Source organism: Polyodon spathula, chromosome 3 (assembly GCF_017654505.1).
Source record: "Polyodon spathula isolate WHYD16114869_AA chromosome 3, ASM1765450v1, whole genome shotgun sequence".
Taxonomy (NCBI): Eukaryota; Metazoa; Chordata; class Actinopteri; order Acipenseriformes; family Polyodontidae; genus Polyodon; species Polyodon spathula.
In genome coordinates, this window is record NC_054536.1 from 15,313,996 (window position 1) to 15,330,209 (window position 16,214).

General features: G+C 39.1%; 1 protein-coding gene across 2 annotated transcripts in view; it reads left to right on the forward strand.

Moving 5' to 3' along the window:
• LOC121312756 (calcium/calmodulin-dependent 3',5'-cyclic nucleotide phosphodiesterase 1C-like) overlaps positions 1–16,214 on the forward strand; it is a 120,753-nt gene that overhangs the window by 71,846 nt on the left and 32,693 nt on the right. For both annotated transcript variants that reach the window (XM_041244486.1, XM_041244487.1), the window contains exons 6-11: positions 3,159–3,275; positions 4,833–4,973; positions 11,086–11,186; positions 11,940–12,068; positions 13,743–13,844; positions 14,868–14,988. In XM_041244486.1, the coding sequence (XP_041100420.1) occupies positions 3,159–3,275; positions 4,833–4,973; positions 11,086–11,186; positions 11,940–12,068; positions 13,743–13,844; positions 14,868–14,988 (711 nt within the window). The remainder of the gene's footprint in view (positions 1–3,158; positions 3,276–4,832; positions 4,974–11,085; positions 11,187–11,939; positions 12,069–13,742; positions 13,845–14,867; positions 14,989–16,214) is intronic.

Here is a 16,214-nt window from a genome sequence, read left to right on the forward strand (position 1 = left end):
TTAGTTTTCCGGGGTTTAAATTTATGGCAAAACCATTCTGGATCACGAAAGGGAAAAATCTCTCCAATTACGTCCTCTTTCTTAGCCAATAAAGAAGACGGGGCTGTCAGAGCAGCCAACCAATCTTTAAACTGCTCACAGTCCTGTCCCAGAACTACTGGTACCGGCAATCGAGGACATAATCCTACCTGCACCTGAGTCACCTGCTGGCCAATAGTCATACACACATTGATCTTGGGATAGGAGCAGACATCCCCATGAATACATTTAATATGCACCCGTCCCAATATTCATTTATGCCCCGGTGAGATTAGGCTCTCCTGTACTAGAGACTGACCACACCCTGAATCCAGGAGAGCCTGGGTTTTTGTACCATCCACTGTCACAGGAATAACAAAACCCTTGTGCTGAAGTGACTGAGGTAATTGAATGCGCCTACCTGGTCGGCTGAGGTCACACTCCATCACGGGGCAGTCCCGGGCGAGGTGGCCCACCTCCCTGCACGTCCAACACCTCGGTGGGCTGGTTTCTCTCCCCGAAGTTTTGGCAAAAGGGGGAAACACTGGAGCCATAAAAGGGGCTCGCCGATAAGGCGTCCGCGCGAGACCCCGGTCCGACACTGCAGCAGCCCGGGGGTATCCCCACCCTGCCCCAGTTCCCAGGCCGGAAGCTCCCACCGACACCCCCCGACCAAATCCTGGACTAACCCTTCACCCCAGTCCCTTCGCCCTTTCCGGGGCCAGTTGAGGGGACGATCCAGTAGCCGCACTCCTCCCGGGCAGTTTCGCAGGCGTTGGCTCCGCTGCCTGGTACTGCTCGGCAAGTTCGACCGCCCGGTCCAGCGTGTCTGGCGCCTGCCACTGGACCCACAGCCAAGGTCCCGAGGCTAGACACTCCAGGAAGCGCTCCACCACGATCATCTCCACCACCCTGGCTTTGGTGTTCAGATCTGGATTCAACCAACCCATGGCGTAATCCTTCAGACAGTGGGCGATGGCTCGTGGGTGCTCCCCTGCTGCAAACTGCTCCTCCTGGAATTTCTTCCGGTAGCCCTCCGGTGTGGCCCCCACACGATTTAGGATGGCTGCCTTCAGCCGGGGGTAATCCAGCATGTGCTCCGGGGACAGCGTCCTCGCAGCTGCTGAGCCTCCCCGGTGAGTTGGGGCAATACATAGCTAGCCCACTGGGCTTGGGGCCACCCGGCCGAGATCGCCATAGCCTCGAACACCTCCAAGTAGGCGTCCGGTCGATCCTCGGCCGTCATTTTGGTGGGTCTCTGGATGGAGTGGTCTGGAGCTGCAGGTCTAGCTGCCCCCTGCACTGTCGCGGTGAGCGTCTGGCGCAGGAGGTCCATCATTGCGGCAAACTGGGTAGCATCCATGCTAGTCTGCTCCTTCTGAATATGCACTGCTTGGGGCAGTGCCAGTGAATCCCACTCTAACACCACGTGTGGAAGGGATGTGGGTAATTCACTGACTAGGAGACAGACAGGTGTAATTGAAAACACCACCCAGGTGCCCAGTTTTATTTGAGAACAGTTCTTGCTTTTTCCGGCAGAGGGCACTGTTGACCGTGGGCTGCCTATCAACGATGATAGACAGCACCATGGAAATACCACAGCTGGTACGTGAACAGCAAGTGCACTCACAGGTGCTCAAAGAAATAATAATGAAAACAGAAGGCGAAAAGAACAATGGAAAATAAAACAGTAATAAAACTACAAATAAAAGGTGCTGCACTCGGCAGAGTTATCCCGGTCGCCGCTACCCGCATGACCCGGATCACCGTCCTACTCTGTAGGCTAACTAGCCTGCTCTTTTACAATATGCCGGGGTCTGCCCAAGGGTTCCCTGCTCTCTCTGTCTCGCTGTGAAACTCTCTTTGTTCCACCTGATTCCCGGTCCTGGATCAGAGCTTCCGCACTCTCGGTGCGTCTAAGTGGGCAGACCTGAGGAAACAGCAGAGCATTTTTTTATAGGGCTAGCAATCTGCCATTCAGAGAGGGGGAAAGTCCATACACTTACCTTCCCACCTCCCCGTGTCACTGCCATGACTCACAGGCGGTTGTTGGAAGACTGCCGCCCTCTTCCTGCAATACTGTGAACACGCCAGCAGAGTCAGCACAGATCTCTCCCTGCTACAATACCCTAGATATACTGTATCACACAAAACAGGCAAGGCTGGAGTGATTGGCTGCATGCCCCTGCTCCACACAATTACTGCCCATCAAGGTAAGGTAACATTATGCTTTCCAATTCTCCATCTTAACAATATTAAATCAATGAACAATAAAACCAAATGCATGCCTGGATTTATAGTTGTACAAAGGAAGTTTGTGTTTATGGAAATACTATAATGTTGCCTGCAGACGTGGTATTGAGGGTGAGGCAGCCAGTTGCACAGTGGGTTGAGTGTGAACTTGGCTTGACCTCCTCTTTACTATTAAGATGTTGTAAACTTCAGTATCTAGTCTTTCTTTTGGAAAATAATATTGTTAAATAAAAAGGTTTCTGTGATTTTACATACATTCTCATGCAATAGTATCATTTAAAACAGTTATTCTGACTTGCAGATACCTGTCTTTATTTCTTCTCTACCTTTCAAAGGTGTTCTCTGCTGCCACCCTGCTCTCGATTCATAGCCACACACACACACACACACACACACACACTAGATTTATGCATCTTTATAGCTCATTGAAAGTGCCTAGAGGGAATTGGCAGTCAGCTGTGACCAAGATTGAAGGCACAAGCAAACTTCCAATTTAAAGATTTCAATCTTTAATGTGCAGTAATTCAAATATGCAGCAGGACTATACAACAAAGTTTTCAAAAACCACACTATAAATTACTGGGGGCTGTGCACAGTGCTATTACTATGTTTTATCACTTTTAATGATTTCAACTTGCGCTGATAGATTTGCTACTTCAGAAGTCTGAAAAAGTACCATTATGCCAAATAATATGAGAACCTAGGTACTGCCATAGCGAGACTGTGGTAGCGGACTAAAACTTTGGGTCTATGTATGCAAAACAAAATTTGCTGAATATTTAGAGGGTCAGATGGAAGCTGTTTCTGGACATTTTAGCCCTTATAAATCATTTAACTTTTTAAGTTACTGTATTTATGTATAAAGGAAACTGTTCTTATTTCCACAGAATGTAGACAAGTGGTCTTTTGATGTATTTGCACTAAATGATGCAAGTGGAGAACACGCACTGAAGTTCATTTTTTATGAACTTCTCACAAGATATGACTTAATCAATCGTTTTAAGGTAAGCTGATCATTACAACCCCTCAATTCAAACCTGTGTCAGTTGAACACACTGGGGTAAATAGACTACACTTGGCTACACCAAAAGGAAAATGTCACAATATCCCGTGAAGAGACAACTTTTAAGTTACATGGAAATAAAGTTTAGCCAGGTGCTCAGTGTAAACACTTGAATCAAACCAGAGTTAGGCTTTTCCACTGCAGGTTTTGTTCAATGTTTAGGTCATATTTGCGCCCCTTGTTATGTTGGTACCTAACGTGCACATAAACAATGAAAATAGTATTGGCTAGGATTTAGTGAAGGATCCTTACAAAGTGTACTCCAGTGCATATCCATTTTACTGTCAGCATGACTTCACTGTGAATTTACAGAAGTTGTGAAATACCAAGCAATCACTGTGATTAAATGATTAAGTACTTTATTCTTGGTCTTTGGTTTTACTAGTTCACTTTAATAATTAAGATATCAAGACCTTGGCTAGATGAACCAAGGTTATCTTCCCTCTGAATTAGACACACAATTTTAAAAGACTGTAAAAAGACATGATAAACATGACAGATACAATGCCTATACCGAAACACATTGGGATGGCTTTTCCAGTAGCTAGATTAGAAATATATATTTTTAAACTAAACTTCAACTCTGTCATTAGATTTTCTTTGAGATGTACAGAATAAACTGCAAATCCTTGTCACAGAGAGTGGGGAGAACCGTGTTGAGTGTGAAATCCTAACATGGGTTGACCTTCTAGATTCCACTAAAGATTTTATAAACTTTAATTCAATCTTTGAAGAGAAACTGTTGGCTGGGTAAATGTAATTGTCCCAATATGCAATCTATTCTGTACAGAAGATTATTACTTTCCTGCAACTACATAATTGTGGCACTGCAGGTTTTAAATTAAATGGGCTACAAGAAGGAACACCTATAAATGTGGTGCTTGAATCTCAGCATCTGTTAATGGGAACCACTGATTGATTATACTGGTGGTTATCAAATGTAACACAGTTAAATATAACAATAGCATGTTTTCCTTATTACCTAACATCATATTGAGCTAAATAACCTTTATTCTATCATATAATGGACTGTAATGTACAAACACATCTACAGTACTCAATGCTACTGATTAATAACACATTTTACACACATAATTTACAGGTGGCTTGCCAGGTTGCATTTGATTTATTTACTTCTGGTTTTTGAAAACAAAATGAACTGTATTATACCTGTAAACAAGCTGAAAACCAAAAGCTTATGGAAAGTGATTTTACTGAGTTGTCTTCTGAAATATTACATTTCAAAATATTGATATTGAGGGCAAGTATTGATATAATCTTGTGCACAAATTGAACAGAACAGCTTGTGGCATTTACAGTTTCAATACATTTTCTATCCCATGAAAACACATACAAAAGTCAAGCCCTTTGTGACTGGTGTGATATATAATCCAAACACGTTGTCTGGAAGTATCTTTTCCTTGTTGTTTTCCTTACAGAATAACTTCAATTACTCTAACAAAAATAAAAATAAACACTTTTATGTTGCTTGTTTTAGATTCCCATTTCTGCTCTTGTATCCTTTGTTGAAGCCCTTGAAGTTGGATACAGTAAGCATAAAAATCCATATCACAATCTTATGCATGCGGCAGATGTCACCCAGACCGTGCATTACCTCCTATTAAAGACTGGAATGGTGGTAAGTACTGTAGGGTATATTTATGCATAACATGCAAATGCTGTTGTTGTTGTTGTGTTTTTAAAGGTTATCAAATCCTTCATTTCAAAATTGTTTATTCTGTGCCGGTATGTGATACTAGGGAAAGTATTCAGTTTCAGGGCACCAATGAGTTTTATGTGCTGGTGGGTGTGGCAAAGTGCCTGCCCCTGTGTGTATTTTGTGTTGTATGTTGTGCGTTAATGTTGGTGTATAGTCATTGGTACACGGGATATAAACGGGTCTGTGTAACACGAGTGTTTAAAATGTATAGTTGTATTTAGGCACGAGGATTGCACAACACTTCACGTGCAAGTGAAATGTAATATGTGAGCATGGGGAATTGCACTTTATTAATTCACATGCAGTTGTACCGCGACTCCAATTGAATGATTAATTAGCAATCGAGTCTCAGTACAGCTGCATAAAAGCAACATGTTTTCACTCACTCAGGGTTGTGTATTCAATGAGTGGAGAACGCGATTGGAGACGGAGGTAATAATAATTGTAATAATAATAATCGTTAAAAATATCTGCTCACCGTGTTTTGTCTGTATAGTCCTTTTTGTTTGTCTTTTTTTATTTTGGCGAAAGTGCCGTGTCCTGCGTTTTTGACAATGAATTCTTACAACCTTTTTATTTACTGTTCTGTTCTTTCATTAAATACTGAGCGCAAGCAAGCGCTCAGTTCCACCCAACTCCACTTCTGTTTTTTATTTCCTGGTTCCTGTTTCTGGTCTGACGTCCCCCACTCCGGCTGTCTTTGTGACAGTGGGATATCTGTTTTCATCTGGCACCATTCTCCATAGATAATGTTCTCCTCTTCAAATATATTATAAAGTGCAGTGGTACAACACACATTATACCTGTATTACTAATGCAGAACTAAGGTGAATAATAATTCTTTTTACACCAACAATTGGGTCTTTGGCCTGGTGCTGTCTTGACATTCAGACTTTTCCATATATTTTTTAATGTCTGTCATGTGAACATAACTATAGAGTCTGCATCTGTAGTAAATAAATAAATGTGAATAAGGGATGGCTTTGTATTAAAAAATACCAAGACATTTAGTGAACAAAGGGTCTAAGCTGCAGATTTAATAAAAAAAAAAAAAAAACTACCTTCAAAAACAGTCAAAAACAATAAGTAAGACCTTGAGAATTTCACAGGGAGCTTTGAACAAGATTTCAAAGAGATATAGACTCTGGAATTTGCAACAATGAAACAATCATCCTGTGAAAGGATAAGGTCACAGCCAAGAATGGTGAATGTCAGGAATCAGACCCAGAGACAAAAGCTGTAGTTTAAAGATGCTGTTGCACACATTTATGACACAACGCACCAAAGAAAAAGGAACAAGGGCCAAAACAAAAGATTTAAACAAACACTTGGGCTGGGCATTCACCTTCACTGACCAATACATCTCATACCCTCAGTACAGCATAACACAGCACCCATGTAACTCACCTAAACTCCCTCTCCCATCAAAGGATTTCTGGCTCTTTGTATGCAGCGGTGGCTGGAGCTTAATTAATCATCAATTTATCAGTTATTCACTCCAGCCACATTCTCAAGTGGAGATGGCAGGGAGAAATTAACTTCCCTGCCAACTCATCACAACCCATGAGCAGGACTTCTGCTCTGTCACACATCCCATTACCACATTATGAGTAAACAACCATGACATGATTGGTTCACACAAAGAATGTTTTAAGAGGCTACTGGCAAAGCATCTGATTTAAATGTACATCCTTGTAAAAACATATTCATTGAATGTTTTAAGGAAGCCTTTTTCAATAATTTTAAGGGAATTTGTTCTTTTGCTTCATTTATGACATAGGCGATGTTATTTACAGTGCTATCTTTTTAAACCCCCTTTTTAATGGTTGCAATATGATCTTTAAATGGAAAATGTTTTGGTCACAATGCTAGCTTGCTATCAAGGGCTAAACCCAGTTACACTGTTAGATTCCAATATGAATTTAACTTTGTACAATGCTTTGTGAGGTAGTGTGGTGTAGTTAACAGCAGTTAAACTGTTGGATGTACTCTAAAACAATGTAAGATCTTTTTGTACAGTAGCTTGTTCTTGTCCTTGGAATTTGCTGGCCTTCTCTTGCTGGTGCTTTTTATGAAAGCCAATGTGATGTCACTGTCATATTTATTTGAGATTACGGGCTATTATATATTGCCGTGTCTTCGAGTGTCTGTCTATTGATGCCTTTAAGGAATGATCTAAAGATAAATGACAGATTATGAAAAACATAGTGTACATAGATGGGTGCCGATTTATGGTATGCTTTTGTCAGACAGGTTTTTTGCTTTTTCATTTTTTCCTAAAACAGAAAGTCTTGACTGCATCCTTTATCGTTCTCAATTCCTATGCTATAATCATCAGTCAATAGTTAATGTGTTAATAACTTCAATATTCTTTGGATCGATTTTAAGTGGTGCCCTTTTTGTAAATGTGGACATCCTTATATAATTATAAGGAAGTGCCTATGACTGATTTTGTGTTTTAATGATAATAATAAAGGCATCAGGGAAATAATATGGCTTATTAGACATTGAAAAATACTTAATATTTGTATAAGGGACAACTGAATCATTGAGATGAAAAAGCATATATGTGCAATTTGTGTTAAGCAGTGAAGCTGGTTTTCCTAGCTTTAAAGTTAATTCAATGGGCCACAATGTTGCTGCCAAAAGCACAGATGGATGTTGTAAGGTTTTAACTTTATTACGCAGAGGATTTATATGGTAAAAGGTAACTCAGTACATTCCAAGAAAAATCTAACTAGATTAAAACTTCTGAAGACAAACGTTATAGCTCAATAGGTATAGTATGATATCAAAACGGATGACTAGATACCCTTTCTAGAAAACATACTTTACTGTAGATCACCACAACCCTGAAGGAATATTAAGCAGCAATCTGGAATGGTCACATCTGTGCAAATAAATCTAAGAACCTTGCAGGACTGACACGTCAAATCAGTGTCAAATATACTGACTCCCTGGTGACCCTACCAACAGTTTTATGGCAGGTGTTTATCATTTTATTGTAGGCTAATGTGTTACCTTTAAGCTCGAGCAGGGGGTTTGGTATTTGTTTTTTTCTTTTAAATTCAGTAGATGCTGGTTATTAGCAACCCTGATAAAGACAACTTTTGGTTATTAACAATATTTTCTCAGGAACCAATCCTGTCCCATCGACTTTAATGTTAATGAAATTCTGATATTAGCAACTGCAATATTTTGCTTTAAACTCTTCTAAAGCTTTTAGAAGAGTCTGAAGGGGATTAAACTCATTATGAAATCTAACAAAATAAACAACTGGTTGATCCGGAATCATCCAGTGTTATCCATGCATGACTAACACACATATGTGCTCTAGTGAGGGAACTCTTTTCTGAGAAAAGATTTAGGCTTCCATTTAAGCAGCAAACAATTTGTGAGCCGCTGAACAGGAAAGTATGATAAATATGATGAAGCTATGTTACTTTATAAAATAAATAAAATTGCCCCACTTTGCCTCCTGCTTGCCATTGATATGCTGTTCAAAATCACAATATGGGAGATGTGGCACAATGCAACACAAGCACTCTTGAGTTTGCACATTTTCTTCCATTTTTTTGTTTTTTTTGTTGGTCTTTTCAAAATTGAGCCTAATTATAGATATTATTGTGTTTTACACTTCTAACTTGAGTGGTACTGTACATCAGTGTTAACTTTAAACATTCAATCATAAGCTACATAACCGTACTAAAAAGAAAGCAAAATGTGGAAGATCACACTGATGGAACTCATGTCAACTGTATGAAGTGATTTTGTTCTATTGTTTTTCATTTGTAAACCTGAAGGTTATGGATTGTATATCATTCCCCTGAAACCTTCTAGGTGATGGAACCAAAGAGTGCTTGATGTCATTTTCACATGGCTTCTAGGGCTGCTTCAAGAAGGTCAGAAATTCATTGTCATGATTTCAATGACATCCGCAGGAACAGTGTCACTGGGAAGGATAAGGGATATTCAGTACAGCATCTCAGCATTCAAGGTTGCACTGAATTAATGTTAGATCTCATGTGCCTCACAGAGAAGGCATTACCAAGTCCATATTATTATCTTAGGTACTGTACAAAGGTAATGCAATGGGTGTCATGTTAACTCAAATAAAGTACATACAGGGGAGTTAACCTTGTTATAATGGACCATACTTGTAGAAAATAATTTAATACTTTATATAGTACATTTCTGTGATCACTATATTTACAGAGATACAATAAAAAAATAAAGCATACCTGAAACCTGAAACTACTCACATTTTGACCAAACAGCCGTTATGAAACTGTAAAATATAAGAAAATCCCTACTGTGAGTCTGCTGGAACTTTTTTTATTCAAATACATTTTCATGTACAGTAAACATGTGCATTTCTTTAGTCTGAAAGCAGACAGCACGTGCAGAAAGTTAGGGTTAGGGTTGGGATTAGGGTTAGGGCTATGATTAGGGTTAGTGTTGGGATTAGGGTCAGAGTCAGGATTAACACTGGTGTCATAAAGGTACTGTATAAGGCTGTATTTAAACAAAAAATATATATATTATGGGAATATTAATTGACCTGAAGCCTTCCTTGAAAATAACAGACTAGGACAAAAAAAAAAATAAGAGGTGAGCTGTCATTTGAAAAATACAACTCCAAATTACTCATAAGAAAGAAAAAGTGAAAATGGTCCCCAATGTGCAGCAATGGCATTCACAGCTATCCTCTTGCTATAATGGTGCACTCAGAAAGTTCAGTAATGTGTTATTAGAGCAAAGACATGCCCTGAATTGCAGCAGGAGATGGGAATGGAGGCAATGACAGATTAGCAAAATAAGCCACCCAGTCTCACTGATTGTAAAATGGTGGAATTTGGCCACAATTCAGCTGCAGTAATGTCCAGGTACAGTCTGTTAGATGCCTGATTAAACATGTTGATAATATACTTGGTTAAACACACTGTACTGTAAGTGGTAACTGGTGTGAAACAAAATTTCCAGAGAAAGGACTTCACAAAATGACACATTTCATTAGACACTTAATGTTGTGTTACAAAAATCCACCATGTTTTCTCTATCTTTATGGACATGTCTGAACAATGTGTATCACAGGCGTGCAGTTGAATTATGTCATGGTAGGAGGAAGTTTAGGAGCAACATTTCAATAGAATATACCACAAGGTTATCATGTCTGTCTCCTGTAGAGGGTTTTGTTTATTTATTCAATGTGAAATCCTCTCCAGATACAAAAATGTACTTATTGTAAAAGGGGTTGTGGGATCAGCTGACAGAACACAGAGGGTTAATGGGCTAATACTGAAACACTGATGACACACAAGCTTTTCCAAAAACAACAATGCTTGTAATACAAACGATAGCAGCCTCTGCACGTCAGGAACACACACGTGATACTACAAGTGATAAGTGTGGTACCCTGTATTTAACACAAATCAGACAAAAATATTTTGGTTTTCCGAGCAAGTCCTGTACAAGGAGCTCTACGCTGACAAATCCTATACAAAGATAGGCTTAAAATCCTTTTTCTGTACAGCTAGAGAGATTCAAAGATTATTATTATTTTTTTTTTTTACCAGGCAATTAACAGCCTCCTTTTGTCAGAAGCTCCTTTTTTATCAGCCAGGCGTCTCTACCACACCGTGCCCACTGCATGAGAACACAAGGCAGCAAATTTAAGATCTTTAGGTATACTCTTACTGTATCCCATGTGATGCTAATGTTCACTGACAGGGCAATAACTGAGAGGGTTATCCTCATATCATCTACCAAATGCATGTCTTTCACTACAATAACCATTTGCATCTTAAGTGCACAGGCTTTGCTTCCTAAACTTTTTCTTAGCTAGGGGAAATTGCCATATGCCAGTCCAAATGATGGAAACCTGCTATTAATGCAACTTGCAAAGGGCTTTAGGGGAGAGGCAATGATCAGCAGTTTGACTTGTCAGCGGAGAAGTCTGCCTTCAAAGACAAGATCCTAAATTTTAAGAAACTGACAAGTTTATCTGATTGTTCTATAATGTGTTTTGCAGCACTGGCTGACAGAGCTGGAGATCTTAGCTATGATTTTTGCTGCTGCTGTCCATGACTATGAACACACTGGGACTACAAACAACTTTCATATTCAGACCAGGTAACAGCTTTGCATTTAAAGAGATTAGTGATTCATCTCGGTTTGTTATTCATAGTGTGAATCACATTAATTGATGTACCAAGGGACAGTGTGAGGTGTGCATCAGAAAAACATCCAAAACAACCAGAAATTATGTTAAAATAAGTTTAATCTGCATGGCCAGAATAATAAAATAAAGTGCTTGATGCTTTTACATTTGTCCATTCGTTGACACTTGTGTTGCTTTTGATAGTTTCTTGTCATTTCTATAGTTGATCATGTTTGTTTGCAGTTTTCTTGCCGTTTATTGGGTGCCCAATTGATAATTTGTTCAGAACAACATATATCAAATACCATCTTAAGTCTTAATTTTTTCTAGTGATTGGAGATACTCAGGAGGTTTAGGCAGGAAGTGTATATTTTAGGAATGCATCATCATAAGTGTTTAAAATCTTTATTTAGCAATAAACACATTTTTACATGTTTCATGTTCCGAGACTTAATGTTTTTAAAGAAAACGTAGTGTGACAAACTTCCGCTATTTGTTAATGTTTGTGATGTGTCTAATACCATAGTGAGAGCTTCACGTTTAGAGTAAAAAAGGCTCATATTCAAGCCTTGACAAGGTAACACGTGCCAAATATGATGTATTGGCTTTTGTGAAACAGTTATCATTTTTATCCTTGATTGTAATCACACTTATCACCCTAACCCGAACCCTAAAGCTTTTACACATATGAGTACTGCAACTAATATACAGGTATCTACTTGCAGATCAGACTCAGCTATTCTATATAATGACAGAGCGGTGCTAGAAAATCACCATGTAAGTGCGGCTTACCGCCTCCTGCAGGATGACGAGGAGATGAACATCTTGTATAATTTGTCAAAGGATGACTGGAGGTAAGGGAAGAGAAAAACAGTCAGCGATCACATGGTTTCGTGTTGTTCTTTTAGTTGTTGCACCAGGAGAACATAGCCACAAATGAAGCTAATCATTTTTGTTGAATGTTTTGTAAATTAGCTGATGTAGTATTATTGAAATATGAGGGACTAATAAGCAATAGCTAAAGTGAGAAGGCATGGTTTACCTAAATCCTTAAAATGAACTACTTTAAGACAAAGCCCACTGTGCAAACTTATGTGTCAGTTTTGAGATGTGGACTACTGTAATTGTTGTTGGGACCATGTGGCAGAAAATGGCGTTGCGGTCACTCGGACCAGAAGGAGGAGGAACAGATGAGTATGGTGCGGTGGCGCGTGCACCGTTTTATTTAAAGAAAACAAAAATAAATAAAATATTTAAACAAAAATAAACACTGCTCACAGAGCAAAATAAAACAATTAAACAAAATAAATCTCGAACACAATACTAACAAATACGATCCAGATCAGGCTAGGCAATCGCCTTCACTGATACTAGATCATTATAAATCTATTTTCTCCTCGCTCGCTTGCTCTCTCGCTCTCCTCCGTACAGCCACCCGGAGTGCAGAGAGCTGCAGGTATTTATGCAGGTGACCATCTCCCGACTAGCAACAGATTAATCACTTAATTTGGGAGATGGCCACCTTCTGCACAGGTTTTATAATGTGGATGGGGCTTCCCATCCACGCTGCAAAACAATAACAAAACTAAAAGCACAGCTACGCTGTCAAACAATAAATAATAAACAAACAAAACACAAGGCGGTTCGCCGTCAGCTATAAAAAGTATATAATAAACAAACACAAAACACAGTACAGAGGCATAGGGGAAGCCCCGTTCTAAAATAAACACTGTACTGGGCTGCTCGTCCTGTTACAGACCACCATTCACCTATGAAGCTGTAGGTCCAGGCTTATGTCTCATCTCAGGGATATGAATCAAAACTAAAACTATAAATAGTAGCTTTCTGATGTTCCATCACTCCTCCTTCCATAAATTGTACAGCCTTGCACTATAGTACTTAAACCAACTGCTATTTATCTCAACTGTCACATGCATTCATACAGTATACCCCTACCTCCTCCTGGCCTGCTATCTCAGCTGCTGGCTATGATACTGTGCACACCATGTCTATTCCAGAGGCATTCGTGTGCTAAACCTGCTGATTATTAAAAAAAAGGAATTACACGTAACTATCTGCTTTCAGCAGGTGACCCATTAACTGAATCAGGAAAACCTGAATGATGTGTGCCTTCGAGAGAGTAACGTTTGAAATGATTCACAAAAGTAAATATACTGTATGTTTGTTATTGTGACGGAAACAAAAGCAATAACAATTGCTCCAATAACAGCATTCAAACAGGGACACACTTGACTGCTGGCTTTAAATTATTTATTAAAAATATGGTTATGCAGTTCTTCTGTGAGACTGTCAATGCATTTCTTTAAGCTACTGAGTATTAAGTTGAGGGTTTAAAAAAACGAATACATATTTCTTAGTACCTAGTTTTTTTTTTGTTTGTTTGTTTTTTTTTAGAACACAATCCTAAAAAGGAAGACAGGCTGAACCAGGTCAAAAAGCATCAATCCTTGTGTGCAATACAGGTTTATTGACTAAAAAGTATATTTTTTTTCCTATACATCAACTAGAGAACTGAGGACTCTCGTGGTGGAGATGGTCCTGGCTACAGATATGTCCTGTCACTTTCAGCAAATCAAGGCAATGAAGAACTCCTTACAGCAGCCTGAAGGGTGAGTCATGGCAAGTTCCCTCTGTGGAGACATTTTCTAATTTGTTAATTTGTCACTGTACCAAGCATAATACCAGTGAAGAGGGCTGTACTTCCACTGACGTTCTTCAACCAATAATAACAGTCACATCTTCAAACAGCTTTGGAACTGAGCAAGAGCTTTCTTTAAAAAATAAAAATAAAAATACCTGGCCTAATTTTGACACCTGCTAAAACAATGGAACTCAATGTGCAAACTCAAGAGCGAGTGCTTTACATCAGAGCATGTCTCCAATGTTGTTATTTTAAACACAGCAAACACAGCTGGCCAATCCATGAAAAGTGGGAGGCAAAAGGATTAGCAACTCAAGAGACTTGTCCTTTAATGTGGAATACTTCTTACAGAATATGCGTTTTCTTTGTTTTTTCGATAATAATAAACATACAACCATTTAACAAGAGGACAACTTTTCTTCTTACAATTGACAAAGATAATGTGTATAAGTAACAAGTTAAGTTTTAGTTTTCTCTACTTTGTCTGCTTTAGTTGTATCCCTCACAAGTGTTGTTTTATTATGTTTTCAGTACCTACCCTGTGATAGAGTGTGCACTTTGAAAATTAGGTTTCTTTCAAGCACAAAGGCAAACATGTGCCCCATTTTCAAAATCACTTAGGTGAAAATGATAATGAGGCCACACCCCAAATTTCTGTCCGTCACCTGGCATAGTAATTCAATGCAAAACATGGAACCAAAATCACTTCACAGGGCAATGTTTGTGCCTATTTGCACCTGCCTAACGCCTCATAATCCAACAATAACAACCTTTGCCTTAGCCTTAGTTCCTTTCCTTATGATCAAAATCTGGACCCACTGTTATAATATAATACAAAAATAGGATGTACTGTTATTAGAAACAGTTTATGACAATTAGATTACAAGTCCTGCACAGCAGGCCCACCATCTGGACTTGTCGTAAGCAATAATGTGCTGCTGTATCAAAAATATGATTCTTCTTTTTTTTGTACAACTGTTTGAATATGCAGGATTGACAAGCCTAAAGCCTTATCTCTGTTATTACACACTGCCGATATCAGTCACCCTGCGAAAAACTGGGACCTCCATCATCGCTGGACCATGTCACTGCTTGAAGAGTTCTTTAGACAGGTATTGTAACAAGGAATTGTTTTTAATATACTGATATAAGAAGAAATGTATTCATTAAATGGTGCCTTAACCTAATATAGCTCCCATATTTTATGTTATATGACTTTGTAATTCCTGATAATAAAAACTATGACCACATCATTTTGTAGGCACATTTGTTTTAACCCCAACCATATTTCAGAAACTGTTACCAGAATTACAACACAGCCGTAAAAGAGGTGTTTCCACTGGCCACAACAGCCCTGGCCGGCCTCAGATGTTTTTTCTGGCCCACTTTGCTTTATCGTACCCAATGTGACAGACTGCTGACACAGGAACTTCATCATCATGTAGCAGGGAGGTGTGTTCTTGTATAGAAAGCCGACAGGGGAACAGAAAAACATTTAACCCTTTACAATGGCTGCCGTCGAACAAAACTGAGGTGGCATGTGGAAAAACGAGGAGACACATTTGATATCCATATGGGCTGACTTGGAAATAAAAAAAAAATTGGGGCGCTGTGTGGAATATTCGAGTCTATGAAAAAATAGCTGGTGGTGCTAGATTTATGCATTTTTTTTTAACATGGAATGTTTTTAACATGGGAGCTGTCAGATTCACTTTAAATCTGTCTTCTCTTTGGTTCAGACAAATGGGTCTTGAGAATGCTGTCTACAAAAAAATAACTATTTTATTATAAATAAACAAAAATAAAGTGCACAAGGGCAAAATAACAAATACTCAAACACAAAAATAAAAATACAAAAATAAAGTTTCAAAATGTTTTTCAATTGCATCATCCATGGCTTGGGCAGTTTTTTTTCTCTGAATTTCTACTAGTATGGATTTCTTTAAAACACAGAGCAACACAGTCGCACAATCGCCCGGTGAGCTGATGATGCAACACAGGGACTTCCGAATTTGGCCACACATTTCTTTTGGCCTGGGCAGGTCAGAGCTGGCCAGCACCAGCCCGGTCTGAATTGGTAACGAAGCATATGCCTGCTATGATATTATATTTGTGTGCACAAAAGCACCTGTGGCTAGTTTCAAGGTTATAATTTACTATTGAAACTTGGTTTTCAGTTGTTGAGTACTAATGAGATGTTCAATAACTAAGGAAAAATGATTATGGACAAAATGACATCTTTGGAATGGTATTTACTATTTAGTGGGAGCCCCTAACACCTGCCTAATCGATTTTAAACTTACAACTAAAATAGTTAACTGATACTGAACAATTGCAG